The 22,270-nt window shown below is 39.0% G+C and overlaps 1 protein-coding gene across 1 annotated transcript; it reads right to left on the bottom strand.

Annotated features, from left to right (window-relative positions):
- Positions 1 to 19,889, bottom strand: tm9sf4 (transmembrane 9 superfamily protein member 4). Its single transcript, XM_034142711.1, has 18 exons — positions 19,843 to 19,889; positions 13,895 to 14,005; positions 13,205 to 13,304; positions 12,896 to 13,052; positions 12,383 to 12,518; positions 12,097 to 12,220; positions 11,865 to 11,986; positions 11,003 to 11,114; positions 9,942 to 10,012; positions 8,943 to 9,075; positions 7,865 to 7,946; positions 7,669 to 7,744; positions 7,490 to 7,573; positions 5,568 to 5,743; positions 5,421 to 5,484; positions 5,202 to 5,321; positions 3,003 to 3,092; positions 1 to 1,396 (listed from the first exon to the last, which is right to left on the bottom strand). Exons 1-18 carry the CDS (start codon positions 19,858 to 19,860, stop codon positions 1,247 to 1,249), a joined length of 1,926 nt encoding a protein of 641 aa, XP_033998602.1. The 5' UTR covers positions 19,861 to 19,889; the 3' UTR covers positions 1 to 1,246.
- Between the last annotated feature and the right edge of the window lie 2,381 nt (positions 19,890 to 22,270).

Below are 22,270 nucleotides of genomic sequence, written 5' to 3'. Positions count from 1 at the left end.
GAAGGTAAAAAATGTGAGCTGTAATTTAAGAATACAGTATTACTATACAGATCTATTAAGAACATGTCAATGCTCTGCAACACAGGACACTCCAGCAATGTGAAATGTTTTCTGAAACAAGGATATGATCCAGAAGGCTGTCACATTACACACAGAAATGTTTCATATATCATAATTGAACTTAAAGAAATGAGACTCAACAAAAATGGTCCTTAAAAACAACCTTCACAAACAGTTTTCTTTCCATTACTGCATAGTTCAGCAGGCTCTGCTAAGGCTACACACGGCACGGCTTTTTCTGGACGTTTCTACCGGGGAAGCTTCAAACTATTTCGCATTGTAGATTTCCAAATACAAAACGTCCTTGTCATTTTCGTGTTGACTGCATCTTTTTTCCTTTCCTCCATCTCCAGTGGCTTCACCCAGCAGTTCACCGCTTCAGGGCATCGGGTTCACAGTCCCATTCTGAGTTGATCTGCATCATTTAGAGCAAATGGACCAATAAGTCGACATTTATAAGAGACTCATTGTTTTGGAATGAGCGGCGAATATCTAGATTTCAGATGTGGTTAACATGGTCACACATGGAAACTGGGGTCAAAATAATAGAACATTTAATGTATCCTTTCTTGTGTTGCAATGTATTAATCCCAGCATAATTTCCATCCGCATCCTTACGACACAAGAAAGTCAACAGTATAACCACAGTTAGACTCCACAATCCTTCCCTGATCCCCAGAGTCTCTGAGAGGAAACTATTTGGAAACAGAGACAATGGAAAGAGAAAAGATAGAATTTATGGAAGGAAATCAGAGCAATAACCTGGCAGAAGATGATTGAAAAGAAAAGAAAAATCCTGTGATGACAAAAATAAAAACCACGATAAGTTAGACTCGACAAATAAAAAGACAAAAATTTGCGGAAACCATTGTTTGACAAGCTTTGGCCCACTGTGTTGTGTGCAAGGTGAAACAGCAGGAGACATGAAGTGTCCCATCAGAGGATTCATGAGTCTCGGTCCTGGTGAAAGAGGGGGGGGGGGAGCTAGAGAGAGCGAGAGAGAGACACAGCTGGTTTACCACCTGACTGTTGTTCCCCATGAGGCCAAAGATCACCTGTCTCGCTCCCTCTACACACAAGTCAGTGCTTGTTGTACATGAAGAATAAAAAATATATACATTAAAAAAACTGAATGTGTCGAAAAAACAAAAACTGAAAACAATGAGAGCAGCAGCGACAGCGACCCTCAGTCGATCTTGACCGCGGCATAGATTTTCCTGATGAACATGTAGGCTGCGTAGAAGCCGATGGTGCCTGTTAGCAGCCAGAAGGACAGCACCATCAGGGCGGTGTAGCCGAAGTACAGGAGGGAGGGGATGAACTCCACAATGTCCAGCTGCAGAGCAAATAAAAGAGGAAGCAGGCTCAACATGTGGGTCATTCCATATATTTTGCTATTCACTTCCATGAAGTCAGACTTGCGAGGTGCAATGTTTGATAACTAACACATCCTTACTATGCTGTGTGCCAGCTCATAGAGTCCTGTTGTGACCCCGGAAATGTTGAATACTCTAAAGTTTTATGTTAGAAATGTATAGTAGGGACCCTAGCACATAGAATCTGCCGGATGCTAACCTGCATATGTTGGGCAATTTGCACAATTACTATAAGTTGCATTAATTAACATTATAGCCTGTGGACAATAGTTAAAACATGGCTTGGTCGATTTGGACAATTTTGAAGTGGTTTTGGAGTTAATAGATGATGCTGAATCTATTTTGACATCTTCAGGATCCAAGATGGCAGTTTTAACCACAAAGTGGCCATATTTGTTCTCCCGCAGTGCTGATTTTGATCAGATTTGACTACTCCAATGTTGTCCAAATCTACCAAGACCTTTTTAAAACTATATGCTAATGCTAATTAACGCTATTTATGTTGATTGTGCAAACATGAGACTTACTCAACATTTCAGGGTTCAGAGTGCTGGAAACTAGACTAAAGAGCCATTCTTTATGAAAATTGGCAGAAAATGCTTTCAGATTCTCAAACAAAGAGTTACTGATTTATTTCCCCTTTTTTAAATCTTGTTAAAGTAAATATCTTAAGACAAAACAAGACATTCAAAGACATCAACGTGGACTTTTGAGAAACTAAAATGAATATTTTTCAATATTTTCTGACATTTTATATACAAAACGATGAATCAGTTCATCTGGAAAATATGAAATAATGGAAATAATTGTTAGATGCTGTCCTACAAGCAGTGGTATCCCTCTGCCAACTAGTCCAGTTGCACTTTACATATGTCTGTCTAAGATATCACTACTTTATCATGTTATCCTTTAATTTGTTTGAAATTGTCATTATTAGCAGGTTCTTTGAGGTCATAGTGACCTTTGACCACCAAAACCTTATCAATTCATCCTCGAGACCAAGTTACGAAGAAATTCCCTGAAGGCGTTCCTGATCATATTTAAAAGATAAGGATAGAAACCTGACATTTAAATCCCTCAGGACACAGCTGTTTGGCGCATTCAAAGGATCAGTACAAGCTAAGACATTCTGACTCTTAGTTCCCCGGTTCAGATATGGGTCTCCTTTATGTAATGTTTGTTTCAGCTTTTTCTGACAGAATATTTTCAGAGCCACATTGCTTATGTGATATTTTAAACATTTGAAAGTGAGGGGGGTCAACAGATGGATGGGTTATCATTGCTTTCTTATATTAAAAGCAAAAACACGCAAACCAAATGTGTTTTTCCTCTTTTTTATGTGGTAAAAACACAAATCACAGTGATAATATCTTCTATACATCAAAAACGTTATTAATTCAGACATAGAATAAGTTGTCTGCATGAGATGTTGAGTTGTGTGTAATTCACATTTGCTCACATCCTGCAGGATATTCATATATGCATAATTGTATCTTTTTAGTTGGCACAATGAATGAACAAAAACATTGACAATCACAGAAGGTGTTGTTATCTGACATGTTTTACCTTGTTGATGAAGTAGAAGACGGCGTAAATGAGGACGTAGAACGCTGATCCTCCTGAAACCAGGAACGTTCTCCACCACCACCTGTAGTCCTGATGGAGAGCAAAAACAGAAGCGCTGAGGATGCAGATTCAGAACAGCAGCTGCTTCCAAGAACACATTCCACTTGCTGAGGAGAAACCTGTATAAAACACTACAGCACTGCTCTCACACTGAACATTACACTCTCTCATTGTTTGAGAGACTAATGCCTTTATTGTTTGTCAACCACTTATTTACTAATGATTAATCCGGTATTGAAATTATGTTAATAAAACTGGATTTGGTTTATTAGAAGTCCATCAGACAGGTGTAAACCATTTTTTTGCCTAACATGCGTTTTTATTTTTGTGCTTTAACCATTATTAAAACGTAAACATTATACGCGTTTTGAATACACAGAAAATATGTATAAAACGTTTTGGATCTACACAAATCAGGTCAAGACACAGTTTTTATTAACTCGTCATTTTTTGCTGTAAGGCTAGGACAGGGTTCCTGCAGGTTTCACCAACTCAAATTTAAGACTTTTTAAGACCACTTTGAATAGAATTTAAGACCTATTTCACGGCAAGAAAGTATGAAGGAAAATTGCCATGAAAGAAGAAATACGTCCCATAATAACTTACAAAGTAAATGTATTCACGTTCAACATAAGAATGATGACTGAACACAACAGTACACAGAACTGTGTTAGCCAAAAAGTGTGTGTGTGTGTGAGAGTGAGTGAGTGAGTGAGTGAGTGAGTGACAAGAGCTATAGTCAGAGCTCTGCTGTCTTCATGCTGTTGTATGATTGGTGTTTAGCTATGGCATTTAGCGTCCACAGCACCTCCGCTTTTAGGGTTGACGTAGACTCAAACATCGCCCGGAGGTCCCCCGGTGTTGTTGCGGGAGCTGCTACACTAGCTAACGCTACACTGGCTAACGCTGCACTAGCTAACGCTGCACTAGCTAACGCTGCACTAGCTAACGCTGCACTAGCTAACGCTGCACTAGCTAACGCTGCACTAGCAAAACAAACCCTAATTTTGTTTGCAAAAGGTGCAGCGGGCTTCAAACACGTTCCCCTCCACTGGTTTCAACCAAGCACTACATTTGATGTTTTCCAACCAAATACAATTGAACTTAGACTTCCGCATATATATTTGTAAGTAGATTCGAAGATACCTAATTTCTGACTGTCGCTAGCTGAGGGTGTTCTCCGATAAGGGGCCGGGGGAAACAAAGTTAATGATTACTGGTTCCATGTTTATTTATTTCAATACAAATTGTTGGGGGGAAATGAAAGGCTATTACCGTACTGGTTACTTTGCAGCCCGGACATTTCCCCCAAAACACATTTAGACGCCAGTGTTTCCCCTATATACAAATATGCGCGCCGCTGCTAGGGGGCGCCAGCCAGGTACCCAAAAGAAATTAAAATAATAATAAGTGGCGACCCTTTTTAATTTTTGATTGTTTGTTATGTGGATTTGTAGTATTTGTGTTACTGTATGTTCAATAAAGGTGTATTTTTGCTAATGGCATGGCCGATCTTTGGCATAGGCGGTCACCTAGGGCTGGGCGGCGCTGCGCTGGTAGCTCTGGGAGGGGAAAAAACATTTTTGACCGTTGGCGCTCATCCTAATTTTTGGCCTTGATGTAACAACATTCATAATTAAGTAAATGTAACACCCTTTTCACCCCGGTTACACTTTTAATTTGCCCTGTACGATGGGCGCTGTAAGTGATGAAAGTGGGGGATGTTGGCTTATCAGGCGCCCGCAGCCAAAGTGCGAGCGTGGGAGAGAGAGAGAGGGTGCACCGGTACAGGCGCTGTTGACCTTCTAAATCATATTTAAGACCTTTTTATTTATTTTTATCATATTTAAGACCTTTTTAAGGCCTTAAATTCTGATTATCAAATGTAAGACTTTTTAAGACCCAGCTTCCCGCGGGGTCTTAAAAAGTCTTACATTTGAGAGGGCTGGGGGGGGCTGGAAACTCCTACATTTCCTGTAGGAGTTAGAAGCATTGTTGAATAAGTGAAAGTCCTGCCTCTGGAAAATATCTGCAAATCATTTACACCAAACCACGATGGCAATCTTTTAAATCAAACACTTTCCATTCAACCAAAAATACACAAGGTTCAGTACACACACCAAGCCTGACGTAACTTACCTCTGCACAGAGCTGGAAGTAAACCATCACTATGCTGATCTGAGAGCAGGACACCACCAGGATGATGAAAACCAGGAAGAGGAAGCCGAAGAGGTAATAGAACTGATTCTCCCAGATGGCCTACACACACACGCACACACACACACACACACTAAATATTTGCACAGCATTGAAAGAGAAGTGACTACAGGACAATGAGATAAGAGCAGTAGTACTCACACTGAAGATGAAAAATAGCTCGATGAACATGGCACCAAAGGGCAGGATCCCGGCCATCAGGATTCTACAGGAAAGAGACATGTTTGCTTTTTATGAGAAAGTTCAAAGCCTCCAATAAAGAACATGAGTAAATGTCTGTCGACTCACCCTACAAACTTGTTCATGTACCAGCGCTGCTCGGGCACCTGCCGGGGGATCTGGTTAGTGCGCACGGGGTTATCATAAGGCTGCTTGCGGAAGCCGAAGTAGTATCCCAGGTAGACCAGGGGCATGGAGATACCGAACCACATGCAGAGCAGGGCCAGCATGGTGGTGAAGGGGACCTGGTGGGGCAGGGGGCCGAGGGAGAGGTTCAGCAATCCATGAGTGTACTGACAATCTTTCATTAGTTCAACTGCACACCTACATGGGCTTACTTTGGAATAAAACGGTCCCCCAGGGGCTCTATGTTTTCTTTCTTTACACTTTTCTTGTCTACTAGAATTTACAGAATTGTCTAGAATGTACGTAAATCTTTTTTCTAGTAAACTCTAGAATATACTCAAATATTTTGACTGATAAACTCTAGAATTTAGTAAATTGCTTTTTCCTAATAACCTCTAGAATTTACTAAAAATCTTTTTCCTTATGAATTTTTATTTAAGTTACATGCTAATAAAATAAACATGTGTATATATATATATATATTAGGGCTGTCAGTCGATTAAAATATTTAATCGCAAATTAATCGCACATTTTTTATCTGTTCTAAATGTACCTTAGAGGGATATTTTTCAAGTTTTTAATACTCTTATCAACATATGAGTGGACAAATATGCTTTATATGTTTGTTTATTATCATTTGAACAATGACAAATATTCTCATGAATATTAAACACAACAACCTCTGAACATTACAAATATTCACCTCAATTCAACCTGGAACCTCTCTCATACATTAATACAATACAAAGTGTGTGCGCGTGTGTGTGTGCGTGCGTGCGTGTGCGTGTGTGTGTGTGTGTGTGTGCGTGTGCGTGTGAATGTGAATGTGGAGACACTGTGATGGATCATTGGAGTTATGTGCAGCTCAAGGCATATATGCTCCAACGGGAGCTGCCTGGACGCTGCAATCATGTTGCGCGCTCTATCCGTGCTGAGTGTGCTGACTTTTCGTACAATGTCCCACTGTCTGGCTACCTGCATAAAGTCAAGTGCTCGGCGCAGTTGTCGGCGAAATGTCGCTCCTCTGTTTTCATTGAAACAGCTCCTTATATCCGTTAGCGCAGCTAGCTAGCACCAGATGCTAACAACAACAACACGTAAGGTGTGCCTCGCTCGCGCCACACATTCACACACCCTCCCGGTCCTCCCGATGGCCAGTCCGGGCCTGCCGGTGAGCGTGGAAGTGTGGTCTGCCACAAGCGGGCGGCAGGAGCGGGGCTGTTAGCATCAGCTTGTAGATGGTATTTTAAACTCGATGCGCTCTGAAACTACGGGGCGGCCGAGGACAAAAAATACACATGCGTTAATCGCGTTAAAATAATTAGTGGCGTACATTTTTTTTGCGTTAACGCGTTATTAACGCGTTAACTTGACAGCCCTAATATATATACACAAATATGACAGATAATTATGATACTATATAGATAGGATACAAATTGGATGTTAATTTATTGCAATTTTCTTGTTACGGTAAACTATGTAACCCTTGAAAGAAAGAATAAAACGTTCTCCCTCTTCGGAATGACATGTTTCATTTCTTCAATTAGATTAGAATGTATTATTCATGAATTTATTATTTATTATTATGAAACGGGCTGCTGACTTTCATACATTCAGTGTTTCTGCTGTTACAGCTTTACTCAATCTGATATTGCCAACAGCTCATGGTGGCTAATGTTACAAGTATTTTTACTTGACTTTTGTTGTGCTAAAGTTTGAAGATTTTTTAAAACATTTTCTCAAAAGTGACCGTCTTTGATAGGTTTAAAGTGATTCATCTCTACTTTGAACAAAGTATTAAAAGTCTGATTTGAACATCGCATTTACAATAAAGTAATGATGAGTAATCATGACATGATACTCACTGCCCCAGAAGAGTGCTCCCCCCAGATGAAACAGTTGAGAATGAAGCAGATTCCAAAAACCACGGCGGGATACAGAGTTGCTGTCTGCAGGGAGACAAAACAAACACAACCTCAGCCTTTCTGTTCACACCTCACATTTACACATTAAAGGTTATATAGTTAGGTTACTATTGGCTTACACAAAAGGCTCCTTTCCTCCACCGATGGCCCTTCAGTGTGCGGTACAGTCTTCCAGCAAAGTAGCCCCCAAACACACTGCAGGAGGAACATCCAAAGCAGAGCCAATCAAATAAATACACTTTTTTTAAAACACACTAGCTTTCATTTTCTGGGATTTTTCTTTATGGGGATGGGAAAGATGAACATGGCTCTTACCCCATGAACATGAAGAGGAAGCAAGCAGTGGTCATCAAGGCTCCTCTACTGGAGGGGGACAGCATGCCCAACATGGCAACAACTATGACACACACACAGAAACACATGGTGGTTACAACATGTCAAAGATTACACAGACTATGTCACAATGTGTTACACAAATTCATCTGAATATTTCAGTTTTTAGAGGTCAAAAAGTAACACAGCTGGAGCTCTTCCTCATGTGGTTGTCTGGCAACTTTACCTTGACGACAAGTCTCCAGGAAGATGGCCAGGAATAATGTTGAGTCTCACATTGTGTACTTCTGTACCCACACAATTGTTAAAATGCACTGAGTACCTGTATTGTGCTCGAATAACACTTCAGAAAATTAAGTGGGAAACGCTACACACTTCTCACACTCAATGACCGCCATCTTGGCTTCTTAACATCCAGCTGCGATTGGGGTTGCTTCGGTTAACAGAAGAATTCAAATAAAAGTTACACCAATTTTTTCACTATTTAAGTAATATACCCCTATACTGGTGTCCAAAATAAGCCACCATTAATTTTATAAGGTTAATTAAGCAGACTGTAATGATATGGCACCGCAAATGACCGTGCTAGCTAGCTAACAGCGGCATTGTGGCTATCGGTGAAGGCAAAGCAGCTATGAGATTTGAGACGTGGATACAAGGCAGACATTCATGCATGGCATTAGTGTTCACAGTGCACCACCATCAGTGTATTAAGGGAAGTATCTGAATTGAGACACAGCCCACTTCTTATGTGGTTGCCAAAGGTATAAATAATAAACACCTAAAGTAAATTTGAGACTATCACTAATTATTTAGAGAATAACTCAACATTTAATGTTACATGCAGTAACTGTAGTTTGTTTGAAACAATAACATTGATTTTGGTATTAAAAAAGGGATTTTTCTGCTTCAGGATGAATGAGAGCCCTCGCACCACGACAACATTCCATTGACCCAATGTAACCTCACTGTTTTAACCATGTGATGAAATGATGGGAAAAGAGCTGTGTGGTGTAAAAAGAGATCTACAGGGAAAAGATTATATAGAAAACAAACTCACAGATGACAATTAGGATCATGCATAAGAGCTGGATCCCTGAGCCCAGCAGAGAGCTGAGGATCATGGGATACTGAGGGGGCCTGAAGACATCACCGTGGACATTCTTCCATCCTGACTCCTCCATGGTGTCCTCCTGTGTAGAAAACATAAACATTGGGCTTCAGTGCCTGGAATATACTGAGAAACAATAAGAGGTGCCACTCAAATCAGTAGACCAAATCAAATCACTCCACACTATAATGCCCCTTTCACACCAACGCGGTTCCAGGGCCGGTTCGGAGCTTGAGCCTGATAAGCACTGCTTTTTCTTGTTCACACCGCAGCGGAGCCGGCTCTTTTCCCCGAAAACCGGTTCTTACCAAGCTCGAAAAAATTGTCCGTCTAGAAGCAAGAACCGCATACGTCACGCTTACATCGGAGGGGGCGAGATTAATCCGATCAACAACAACAAAATGCCGCAAATTCTGTTCAGCAACACACACAACTAAGAACCAGGATGGATGCCAGTAAATGTCAGCAGCAATGGACCGCTGAAGAGACAAATGACCTCCTCAGGCTTTGGTCAACGCAAGAGGTACAGAGGAAGTTGGACGGCACAACGCAGTCTAAAGCTATTTTCCAGCAGCTGCAGCAGGAGTTGGCCCCGCTGGATACCACCGGACTCTGGAGCAAATAAGCAACAGGCTAAAAAAACTCAAGAAAGACTACCGGGATCATTTTTGTTGTTGTCGATATGAGGGATTTCCGCGCGGTTTGGCTTTATGAAGCAGGCACGTAAACGGTTACGTCATGACGCCAACGATGACGCAATGACGCAGCACCACTCGGGCTCTGGGCGGTGTGAACAAAACGGGGGCTGAAAAGAAAAACCGGTTCCGAACCAGAAGAGCGCAAGCACGGAGCTAGAACGGGAGCTGCGTTGGTGTGAAAGGGGCATCAGTGTTCTTTTCCCAAGGACTTGCTGAAACCAAGCCAACCGTCAGGACTCTATTTACTTACTATGTCATCCTCTCTGTTGTAGTTGGCAATGTCCTTCCTCAGAGTCCTGATAATGATCATACTCAGAATACCTGAAAAGTGAAAGGCAGGGAACATCAGACAATATATATTATATATATATATACTTATGAGACAATTGGCCATACACAGGATGGATTTTTTTTTATTATTTTTGTTTGTATTCACAATTCTTTCTTATTTTAGTACAAGGGGTTGAGAGCACTTTTAACAAGATAAGAGTAAACCTTTGTTTTTTTACAGTCCACAAATTATTGGTCCAACACAAGGAAACCTAAGTTTTAAATTTGAGGAACATAAAAAAGCATAAATATCATATAATGGAATTGATATTACATGTGTTTTATTGTTATAATAGCGATTGTATTAGATTTGTGGGCTAAATAAATGTTGTTCCATTGATCCCTGTAAAAACTATAAAACCCTTAAAAGATATTGCGTGCATTCAGCTTCTGAAAGGCTTATCTTAGATGTCTTTTGATTGTCCTTTAGTAATTACGTTTTATGCAATGTTTTCTTTATTAAATTGTGCCGCATACAGCTTTACTTAGAAGGAATCTCAAGCATTATTGGGCATGTGCCAGAGTATTTGCACCCAGCATACACCTGCCTTTATAAAGTGTTTATGGGGCAGTACCTGTGCTGATAATAAACAATCAATCATTATGCCTCCAATTAATGATCATGTAGGATTTATTATTCAGCACACCTTGGTAACAGTAGAACTGGACAGGCAAGAACACATTTGGAGCCGACTGTTCTTACTTTTTTCTCTTAACAGAAAGCATACGAGACATTTAGGAGAATGTTGCAGTATGAGGCCTTACATATAGATTTACATGACTTTAACAAGAGTAAGTTGTAAACAAAGCACAAGGCTCATGGTATGCGTTTGAATCTCACCAATTAAAAGGCAGTTTTATACATAAAATGTGTATGTACTATTTGTGATTTCTAATGACCTGCAGTACTTTATTGTGTTTATAAGGCCATTTGAGAAATGACAGTAGCACTGAGCAGGATTTGTCAAAAATTGGACATACCAGACAGGAAGAAGACGACCACCACAGAGTTGACGATGGAGAACCAGTGGATCTGAACATCGCTCATGGTCAGGTATGTGTCCCATCGAGACGCCCACTTCACCTCACTCTCCTGCACAGAGGACATTAGAGGCTCAGCATTCCTTCCTTTAAAATGCATCTAGCTGTATATCATCTTAGAAAACTAAAACAGCTGGACAACATGCTGGAATGTTGACATCTGACCTTGTTGCTTTGAAACCATAATTGCTCAACAACAAAGGTATACTGTATAGGGTGCAGTCATAGTCACTCTGGCACAAACTGGACAATTTTTTATTGGAATGTGATGTTCTGATATTGAGGGGCAGCTCTCTCAAAGAGCAGCAGAGCGCAAAGCATTCAGCTAAACGTTTTACTAGCTTACATTTCCTCTAACTCCTAATGCTATAGCCTAACTTTTCTAATTTATTTTCATAGGCATAATGTTACCACCTGCAAGCTATCATGTCATACATTGTACATTACATTGTCACCTCATTTATAAGAAAGAGGCACAATATTATTGATGTACACTGAATATACATATTGATGAGAATGATTTTGTTGTGCATTTAAATGTATTGTGTATTCATATAGAAATAGAATGCTCTCTGTTTCTTACAACAATTCTCTTGTTTTAGTGAAGAGCGTCAGGCTGGATAAACAAACGCACTTAACAGACAGTCATCCCTTCTATTGTTTAGATTTTGTAGCACTCCAGCAGACTGGATTTGTGCTAAGATTTGAAGTTAAATAGTAAATCCCTTCAGTGTTTCAGTCGGGTCTGACTCCTTGTTACAGATGATTAAAGTCCCTGGGAATCCATGCAGCAGTCACTGACCTCCCAGTGGACGGAGTAGGTGAAGAGGACTCCGTTCTCCTTGGTCGGGTCAATCTCCTGTGCGGCAGAGCCACTGGCTTCAGGCAAGGTGCAAGTCTTGTCCTTTTCCACAGGCTTCAGATCTGTGAATAAATACAAAACTGGGTAAGTATAGCGTGAGGGTAACCATATCTCCTTTACTCCCACTTTATAGTTTTAAATCATCATAGGTCGAAAACATTACACAACCTACCATCTACTTTTACACTTTGGGGTACAACCTCAAAGCGCACCACCCTGTAGTTGTGAACATCCCCCTGCTCCAGCTTCTCCCTGTGGAAGTACAGGATGAAGGACAGGTGGTTGTGCAGGTAAAACTGTGAGGGAGAAGAGAAAACCTAAATTAGTATACTTTAAAAACACAGACAGAATGATCATTTTAGTAAATATTTGAGGGCGCGCAAACGCTTGCAATTCATCTGGAAACCTTAAAGTGTTGATTAAAATAAATAACGTAGATAAATCACAAACACACACACCTTGTTGTTGTCGACAAAGCCCAGTCTGTATCCGTGTTCAAACTGGATGTCCTTCTTCTGCTCCTCCTCCCCTGCTGCTGCCTCTCTGTTGGGGTAAAACTCTAACCTGGTGGCAACTGGCAGGTTGTCTGCAATACTGAGTCACAGAAATGTTCACTTTTAGTTTGCATATTGAAAAATATCTAATTTCCAGAAAATCACATTATCACAAAGATATGATAACAGATGTTTCAACTTCATTCTGAAATGAGTTAGTCCTGCTAAACAAAACGTGTAAATATTTGAAACACTGGTTTGCCACAGAGATTATTTTCTGCAATATTCCATAAAGGGATTTTGTTGAGGGATCCCTTGAGATGCTATATACTTCCGAGGAGGTCTACAAAAATACATCATCATCATACATCATCACTGCACCATTCTAATCATCATGGCAATAGGTGAATATTAGCATTGTTGGGGACTCTCCTTGTAACAATATTGTTATTGTAACAGATAGGAAGGGATGCTCACAGGTGCACATAATACTCCTCCTGGATTCGCTCAGCAACCAGCTTGCTCTCTTCTACGCTGAGCTTTTTCACGTTGCATACCATCTCACATTTCTTGTCCTTGTTCATATCCACATTGTAGAGGGTATTCACAATACGGTCTCCGCGTAATACCTCACCTACCAAAAACAACAACATGTTTACACATTTTTCATTACAGCAACATGTAAGATGAGAGTGCTTTTCCTAATTAGTTTGAGGTTAAATGAGGCGAGTATATCGGGAAATTTCCCAGAGCATGATCCACACTTGTCAGCAGCAGTAAACTCACCCAAGTTTTCTCCCTTGTAGAAGATAGAATCGGGCTTACAGAAAGGCAGAGAGTAGTATTCATAGGGAAGCTGGGTGCGGGAGCTAGTCAGCTTCACGGCCTGAAAAGCAAATGAGGAGAATGACTGTGTCAAAGATAAGGTCATATGCAAAACTACCCTCACAACACCTTGGTTTGAATCACATTGGAAACTGTACTTTGTGTGAGGGCTTACCAACCATTATCAGTAGGGCCAGTGTTTTGTATTAGCTTGATGGTAACCAGTCAGTGAGAATATTACACAGAGCAGAACTAAAAGGCAGCGATGCATCATTTTATCTGTTGGTTAGGACCAAATAAAGTACAGTGCAGATGTGAATACACCTGATTTCCATGTTTTTGGATCGGAGGTGAACACATGAATATGGAAAGCTCAGCAAAACTATAGTATAGTGGCCATTTATCCAATGTATCAAGGCCTCTGCATGGATATCTTATTTCTGACTCGTGTTCCATAGAATTCATTCTGTCATGCTAGAACAAACAAAATGTCTCACATATAAGGGTGTGCTATAGTGGCCAAGTCTTACATACACAAAGGAACACCCAGTCGTGTTTAACCCAGGAAGTGTGTGATGTAAGGCAACTGAACAAACATATCATAATGTTTCTCCTAAATCCTGAGATAATGATCAGAGATTTTAGTCTTACCTTAAGATCTACCGTGTCACCGTCCTGGAAGTCCCGGGGTGCGACTCCTGGAACATAGAACGGCCTGACAACAGGCAACAAGGACAACAGCAGCAAGGCCCACCACGTCTCCTGCAACACACACACACACACACCACAAATATCTCAAACACTAGGCTTCATCTTACATGTAGGGGTGGGTACCGAGCCCCGGTATTAAACGGGCCCCGGGGCTGAATTATTAAAGACCGTGGTACCATTAAGCTCCGACGTTATCGGTCGGTACTGGAGACATGTAAAAAAGATATGTCATATGTATTATTGCTACACAAACATTACATTGCAGTTTTAGTGTCGCCAACTCCGTTTCTAATATTCAAAAAGACTGCAAAATGCGTCTATGATTATTTTTTGTATTTTCGATCTTTCCAATCCAGGCGAAAGATCTTTCTCCCCAGTCTGTGTGCGAGGGGGCGGGGCAGTTCACACACACGCAGCTGCTACATGCAGCAACACACACACACACAGCGGAGATGGCGGAGAGAACGGTCTCCGAGCTGTGGTTAAACTTTACCCGTCTCGATGTGGACAATGCTCGTTACAAAAAGAGCAATAAGAGTTTAGCACCGTTTTCGACTGTCTCTCTAGTAGCTCTGTAGCCCCATCCACGAGTAACGTTTCCACGTCAGGTATGTTGTGTATGCTAGCAGCAACACACGGAGCTAACTAAATGATACAAACATGGGTTAATGATTAGAGGTAACTGAGTTATTTATTTTGTTAAAGTTTCAGCTATTCTGTTTACAGTTCTGTCATCAGATTATTTAATACGATTTGTTAAAACATTGTTGTTTCTTTTGATGTGAAATATTATGTATTTAATTTAAATAAAAAGCAATGTTAGTTTTGTTCACAATTTGTTTAGTTAGTTTACCTTATTTTTTTCTCGAAAAGAACCGATAAAAGTACCGTTAAAAGACCGGATCGATAAGCGGTATCAATAAAAGTAGTAGTACCGTTAAAACCTTAACGATACCCATCCCTACTTACATGTGTATAATTATTATGATCATCATTATCATCATCATTGTATGATGAAAACATTCCAAACATTAACGTATTACATCATGCCATATCAATTTGAAAAGCCTCATCACGAATGATGTTTATTTAAATGATTGACCATGCTTTAGGGCTGCATTATGGCAAAAATGGTAATCACAATTATTTAGATCAATATGTAAATCAAGATGATACATCATGATTATTAAATAATTTTAGAGATAAGTTGTATTGCACCTTCACATTTAAATAAACAGAGCGATCATTCCAATTTATTTTGTGGTACATTGCAGTATGTTCAAATTAGGGACGTGCGATCATGGAAATAAAATTGGAGGATCTCCTCTGCTCTGGGGCCTCATTTATAACGCCTTGCGTAGGATTGACGTGGGAAGGTTGCTTACGTAGTACAAAGCAAAAAAATAGGTACAGAAATGTTCCGACATTTTCCGATTCACAAAACATTGCGTACCGTCGAGGGAAGTGCGTACGGCACTTCCTACGCCTGTTTCCCTTTATAAATCACAATCGACTCGTAACGCCCATATTTGCCTATGAATAGTCAAAGAAACGCCCATTCATTCATTCATTTTGACTGACTGCATGAAGAAGATCGCAGGAAATTACGATAGAACAGCTAAAAAAGACATCTCTCACCGTGTCAGATTTTGGTTATTGTGGGGAGGTCGAGATAAATCATATTGTTTGGTGGATGCAGTTTGAACCAGAGTAGCAGCATGGAGGTCGGATCGTCACCAAAATAAATAAATAAGTGGTCCGAAAAAAGTTAATGACAAAAAAAATACACATAACCTTCCTCAGGCAGCGTGTCAGTGTGTTTGTGCCGGGGACAGGAGACACCTCCTTGATGAGAAACTGTAAGAAATGATGGGGGAATCCCTCCGGAGTGGAGTCATGACGACTGGATCTGAATTATTTTGTTGTATTTGGTGGTTTGTGTTCCAGCTGTCGATCAGCAACTATATATCCATAATCCACCAGTTAAAGGAAATACAACTAATGGATTGTGTTATATTAGCTGTACAATTTACCACATATGGTGTTCTTAGTTTCCATACCTCCTGTGTTTTACGAGCGACTTATCAAGTCTTGGCAAACGGCATAAAACACGATTAAACGTGATAGTATATAAAACCACGCTCGTATCTACAACCTATAGAAATGCAAAACGGCGTCAGTTTAGACGTAATTCTGTCCTCCTGCTTACCGCATCATTTATAACATTAACACAACATATTCGAGGTGGTTTTAAATAGCATATCAGTATTTATTTATTTCTCCAAGTTGTGTTTTTGTGTGCACTGAGGAGTCTCAAACAGGCGTTTGTTTAATCATTTTAAGATTGGCTTTAATCAATGTTTGAAAATGAATTCTTCATATTTGATAAATGAGAGGTAACATTTGATTTATTTCCACATATTTCTCTCCATTCTTCCTTCTGCCAACGGTGTCGCAGTTTCTCGTCTCTCCCGTTTGTGTGCTTAGTGCGTACGCATGGGTTAGAGTTTGCGTGGAGGACAGCACATTTTCCGGTCAAGTTAGTATTTTATAAATCGCAAACATTGCGTAGAAACTGGCGTACGCCATTTTTTGAGCGTATATCCCTTTATAAATGAGGCCCCAGGGCTTAGTTCCTCCAGCCACCCTTAATCCTGTGTACATAAAAAACCTTCTTGGGTATAAAGCCAATATTTATTCAATACACCTGTTCAACCAGAATTACCATGTAAAAAGCCATCTTTTAAACTGCTCTGCTGGTGTGATGTGAATTAAATATGATTTTATAGATTGAGTTTGACATTGTAAACGTTACTGTTGATGCTCTAGAAACTAAATGTATTTAAAATGTTAATAAATTATAATCCTTGCCTTAATTTATTGTTTTAAAAAGACTATACATTTAAAAAAAGTAATAAATGAAAATTATAAAAACGCTACTATCATGCTATTTTTGGGCATATATTAGGGGTCTCAGATCCTGCATTTTAGACATCCCTCATATCCCTCTATTTCAGCCCTGTTAGAGAATGGCTGATCTGGGTCCTTAGCTTGAAAAAAAAGAAAAGAGGAGGGGGAGCTTGTGCCTGCTCAGAATTCTACGAGATACAGCTAAATGCTGCCGTGATTAAATGCCATATCAAGTTCCAAACCACATCAAGGATTATTTCTGAAACAGTATGGAGCTCAAAGGCTTTTTCTCTCGCAGGTTTAGCACAAGGTGAGTTCCTTTGTATTTCCTGCTTTTTTTACACATATTCTCTCCAGTACAGGTTAGCTCTGAGTGTTAGCGATGCTTGCTAATGTAAACAAAGACCATATTACGTCCAAAACACGTCGTACATTGTAGGGCTGCCCCCAAATAGTTGATTACTCACTAGTCGACTAATTAAGTCTTAATCGAGCAATTTTTCATTAGTCGATTAGTTGGAGAAAAGAAAAAGTCATTATGTTAATTTGGTCGAGCAGGAAATCCAAAGTGTGGATCTTTCTGAGCGAGTAAAGGACGAGTCCCACAAGGTGACATGCAAACTACGAAGGCAAAGTCTCCTCCATATCCACACCATCGGAGCGCAGCTTCCTGAACGCCGGCTTCATAACAAAACACGGAGCTTAATTATCCGACAACGTGTGTTACTTTCTCAGAGGAACAGCAGCAGTGAGTAGTAAACTAGCTTTGTATCAACATGTATAGACCTATAATATATAATCATTCTGACCTCAGAAAACAATAACGTTTTAATTTCATGATGAGGGCATAATGCGGAGGGACATTGCCGACGCTCATATTTTCAGTGTTTCCGTTTCCTCTGTAGTATTTATTGGGTTGTTATATTCAGATATGAATAATAGAAACTAGAACTAAATGTTCCATGTGTATCCTTGCTGCTTGTTCACACACACAATAAGAATCCTTACCGGAGCTTCTGCTGTTTAAACCAGTGACGGGCGGAGTGGCGGACCGCTGCGTCGGTTCGCTGTGACTCTACATTTAATTACATTTCAAAGGTTCATTATTACAGTTTTATTGTATATGTTATGTGAAGCACAACGTACCATGCTGTTATAATAACGCTCTTTATCAGCCTTTGAAACTGAAACCATTTTGGGAGAAAAGAAAAATATTTATATATATTTATAATCATAAACGTGCGACGATTAGTCGACTAATCGCCCTAATTGACGACTAGAAAAATCTTTAGTCGAGGACAGCCCTTGTACATTGTTTCTGATGGCAACGTGTCTGATAGGGCTGTGGGTCCACATTTCCGATATTACGTCATATCGGACGCAAATCTGGATCAGCTCCGTTGTACCCCCGTTTTTAGAGATTTGGGTACGGAGGAAAAGAGAGGGTTTTAATTTCTGACACTTTGTGAGTTCCCTGACACACCGGGGACACATATTTATGTATAAAGGACATTAAAAAGTGGATTTTGCATGAAAGGAGACCTTTAAAGTACGTTAGTTGAGAATGAATGGTTTCCCTCTAGATGTAGGATCAAGTTTACCCAGAAACCTAATCATTTACATATCGGCATATTCGTACAGTAATTGAGGGGGATCATTCAAACAATAAATATTAGAGAAAAATACACTGTTCACACAACTTGAATCAGATGGCAGCTTAATGGCACAGAGCCAAGAGAAAGATGTCATATGACTTATAAGCTATTGTTTCTCACAAGATGGGAGAAGGAGTTAATGTTATGCTTTCTGAACTGTCTCCATGGAGCACAATACTACTACTAATACTATTTTTTTCAAACAGACATTGATCCCAAACACAGAAAAACAGTTATAGGATCAGAGGTACTATATTTTTTAGAGAATAGTGTAGATTTAAGTTTTCTATTGATTAATGTAAAAAAGACTCACAATTAATGTGTGATTCAGAACTGGAAAACAATAAAGGATGACCCCGTCCATGGTCAGTGGTGTTAAGTAAGCAAGTACATTTGCTCAAGTACTGTACTTAAGTACAATTTTGAGGTATTTGTACTTTACTTGTGTATTCCCATTATCAATAGTATTACTTTTAATCCACTACATTTATGTAATACCTTTAGTTACTTTGCAGATATAGATTAATGATAAACAGTAGGATCAACACTTAAGACTTTAGTTACACCTTGATTTAATTTACATTCAACACAGCAGTAAATAAAGTAAATAATAAGTTCCACCTTTATCAGCTTTGATGAACACATCAATAATTATAACTAAAACGTATGATATATTATATTCTGAAATGGGCCAACTTGCATAACCTCTGTTCATCGGAAGGAAGTACATCCATCGTATAGGCATAGAGTTTTGTTAAATTAAGTTAGCAAGCGTTGCTTCTTACATAAATGATATGTATGTTATCAGACGCTACCAGCACAGTTAAATAACAAACAGTCTTAGATAACGTTATTTTTGTCTTTAGTATCCATCTGCTGGTGTTGAAATATGTTAGCTCTGTTAGGTACACCGACAACAGCCTCAAACTGAAGCTGCTAACAGCTAGCTTCAAGCCAAAGTTTGGCTAGCTGATTACTCTAGGCTGTACAGCACATGACAGTCAAACAACCAAGTACGAAGCCATATGTACTCTGTCAGCACTGTTTAATATACGAGACAAATCCTAGAAAATCTGTGTTTTTAGCCACAGCTGACTGACAGTCAAGCTAGCAAACGAGAGCTAGCTAACTACAGCAAGCAGTTAGCATGATCGCCAACATTTTAACAGCGTCCGCATTTCGTAAACCCGCACCTAATTAACGTTGTACATCGACCAAGTTAACATATACTGTGGTACAATGTGGTACAGTGTGTTCGAGTTCATTTTGGAAGAAGGAATCAGCGTCGTGTAGTTTGAAGAAAATAGTTCGCTTTCCACTCACCCTAGCCGCGGCCGCCATTTTCAATACGTGTCATTTGTGACGTTGCGGAAGTACTGTCGTTACGATGAATTCCTTTCGGGTTTATCTGACACACCCCTGCCTGTACCGAATAACTCACATAACTTTCTCTATTATGTTTTTTACATGTTTTATTAATGACTTTTTCCTTGTATTTGTTGTAAAGATAACATGTTCTTGCATTTGTTCAAATGTTAATGAAATTAACATTAGGCCTACATTTCAAATATACATAAATATTTGAAGTAAGCCTACAATTGCAATTGTAGGCTTACACAACCTTGACAATACTTTTATTTTGTATTTAATTGAATTGAGTAGTAATCTAAATCAATGGTGAGAAAAGTATTCAGATTCTTTACTTGAGTAAAAGTAGGCCTACTAATAGGCTACCACACCGTCAACATTAGTACATTTAAAGTAAAAGTATTGCAACGAGAATGGTACTTAGGTAAAAGTATTTAAGTACGATTAGGAAAATCTACATAAAGTATTAGGAGTAAAAACACTCATTGCAGAAAACACTAAAAACATATTAAATAAAAAAATATTTTAAAGCAAAAGCAGCAAATCTTCACATTTACGGAGCTGGAACTCTGAAATTCCTGTGGACAAAAAACTTCTTAAAGAAATTGCTGCCAATACAGTGAACCCACTCATGGTTTCAGATACTTCCATATAATGTTGGATCTTTTATTCTATACCAAATATTCATATTTGTAATGTGTGTCAAAATCAGTCTATGGTCAAAATCTGAATGTATAAAGTGACTGGTAAACAAATCTGTAAAAAATAATTGTAGTGGAGTGAAAAGTGCAAAACTGGCTTCCAAAAGGTAGTAGAGTAGAAGTATAAAGTAGGATAAAATGAAAACACTCGGGTTGAATACAAGTACCTCAAATGTGTATTTAAGTACGTTATAGTGCAGTTACTTACTGTCCACGTCTAAATTGTTAATAAACATTGTTAGGAATAAACTAGTTGTGTTTTCACTGTAAGCACAGCAGAATATTTATGTTGAACAGTAGTTACTCTAGGTCTATTTAAAATAAGGAAAACTGGGCAAACTACAATTTCAGGATTTTCAGAAAACACTTTTATATATTTAAGGGCGAAACCATAGAAAAATATATTGTTTGTTTATACACAGTTTTTTATGGGAAAATTCCACATCCATAAGAAGAGATTGTTTTGTTTTACCATGTATAATGTTAGGTTTATGCAATTTCTTGATTTAAAAAAACAAAACAACCTCCAGATGAAGATTTAACCTAAAGCAACATCTACTAATAACTGAAACAATTGAATGCCAATAACAATTTAACAATATAAATACATATTAATATCTATTGAGTTAAAGAAAGTGTTTACAGTATTTTTCCATCTTGTGACATAGGCCTAATTTTATGTTAACCACCAAAAGTAATATGTATTTATATTTAAAATGTTATATTTATTAGCCTCCTACTATTTAACTAGAAACAAGCAAAGCTAGCTGTGTACAAAATTGTGTAAAAGAAAGGTAGATAAATGCTAATAAAACCTTTTATTTGAAGATGGTCCCCAGAGTTGCATTGAACAAAGTGTTTAACAAAATATGCCACTATTAATATATTGTTAAAGAAAAACAAAAAAACATTAGTAACCAGATGAATTCATATATAGCACAGGGCATTGATTCAATATGTTCACCATCCTCTCAGATATTGTTACTCACAGAACTCAGAAGGGTACCAATCATCACATTACAAATTCTTAGATTATTAAATGCATTCCCTTTGATATTTTAGGATTTTTGTCAAAAAAACACATTCCTACAAGAATCCCATCATCCAAACAAAGTAGGAAAAAAAAAGCTGAGTAAGCCTTAAAGGTAGGGTAGGTAATTTTGGAGAAACCAGCTCGAGTGCGCTAGAATTTGAAAATACACAGCCGGAAAAAATCTGCCACTTCCTTACAGAGCCCCTCCTCCAACACACACGAACGCGCACATGACCAATGAGGGTACAAGATAAGTTTGTGCACAGATGGAAGGCTGACAGGCAGGTAGGCCTGCCTGTCAGCCTTCCATTGGTCGTGCTTTTTACAGCACTACGGCTTCCACAGATGAAATATTTGTATGGATTTTTTGTCAAAGCACTTAAGATATTCATTGCTATCGGGATGTTAAGAGCATTCCATGGAATATAACAAAAAGTGTATCTCGAGCCGGTTTCTCAAACTTACCTACCCCACCTTTAATGAGTGCTTCACAAAAAAAATGATAGAAAAAGTGTTTCCTTCTGGAAAGATCACTGCATTCAAGATAAACTCATGTTCCATTTTCACAAATAAATTATTGTTTTACTCAGAATAAAACATGGCCAAACGATGTGTGGATCTATATGCACTGCTTTTTCATTTAGTTCCC

The sequence above is a fragment of the Trematomus bernacchii genome, unplaced genomic scaffold (assembly GCF_902827165.1).
Source record: "Trematomus bernacchii unplaced genomic scaffold, fTreBer1.1, whole genome shotgun sequence".
Taxonomy (NCBI): Eukaryota; Metazoa; Chordata; class Actinopteri; order Perciformes; family Nototheniidae; genus Trematomus; species Trematomus bernacchii.
This window is presented reverse-complemented; position numbering and strand designations above follow the sequence as displayed.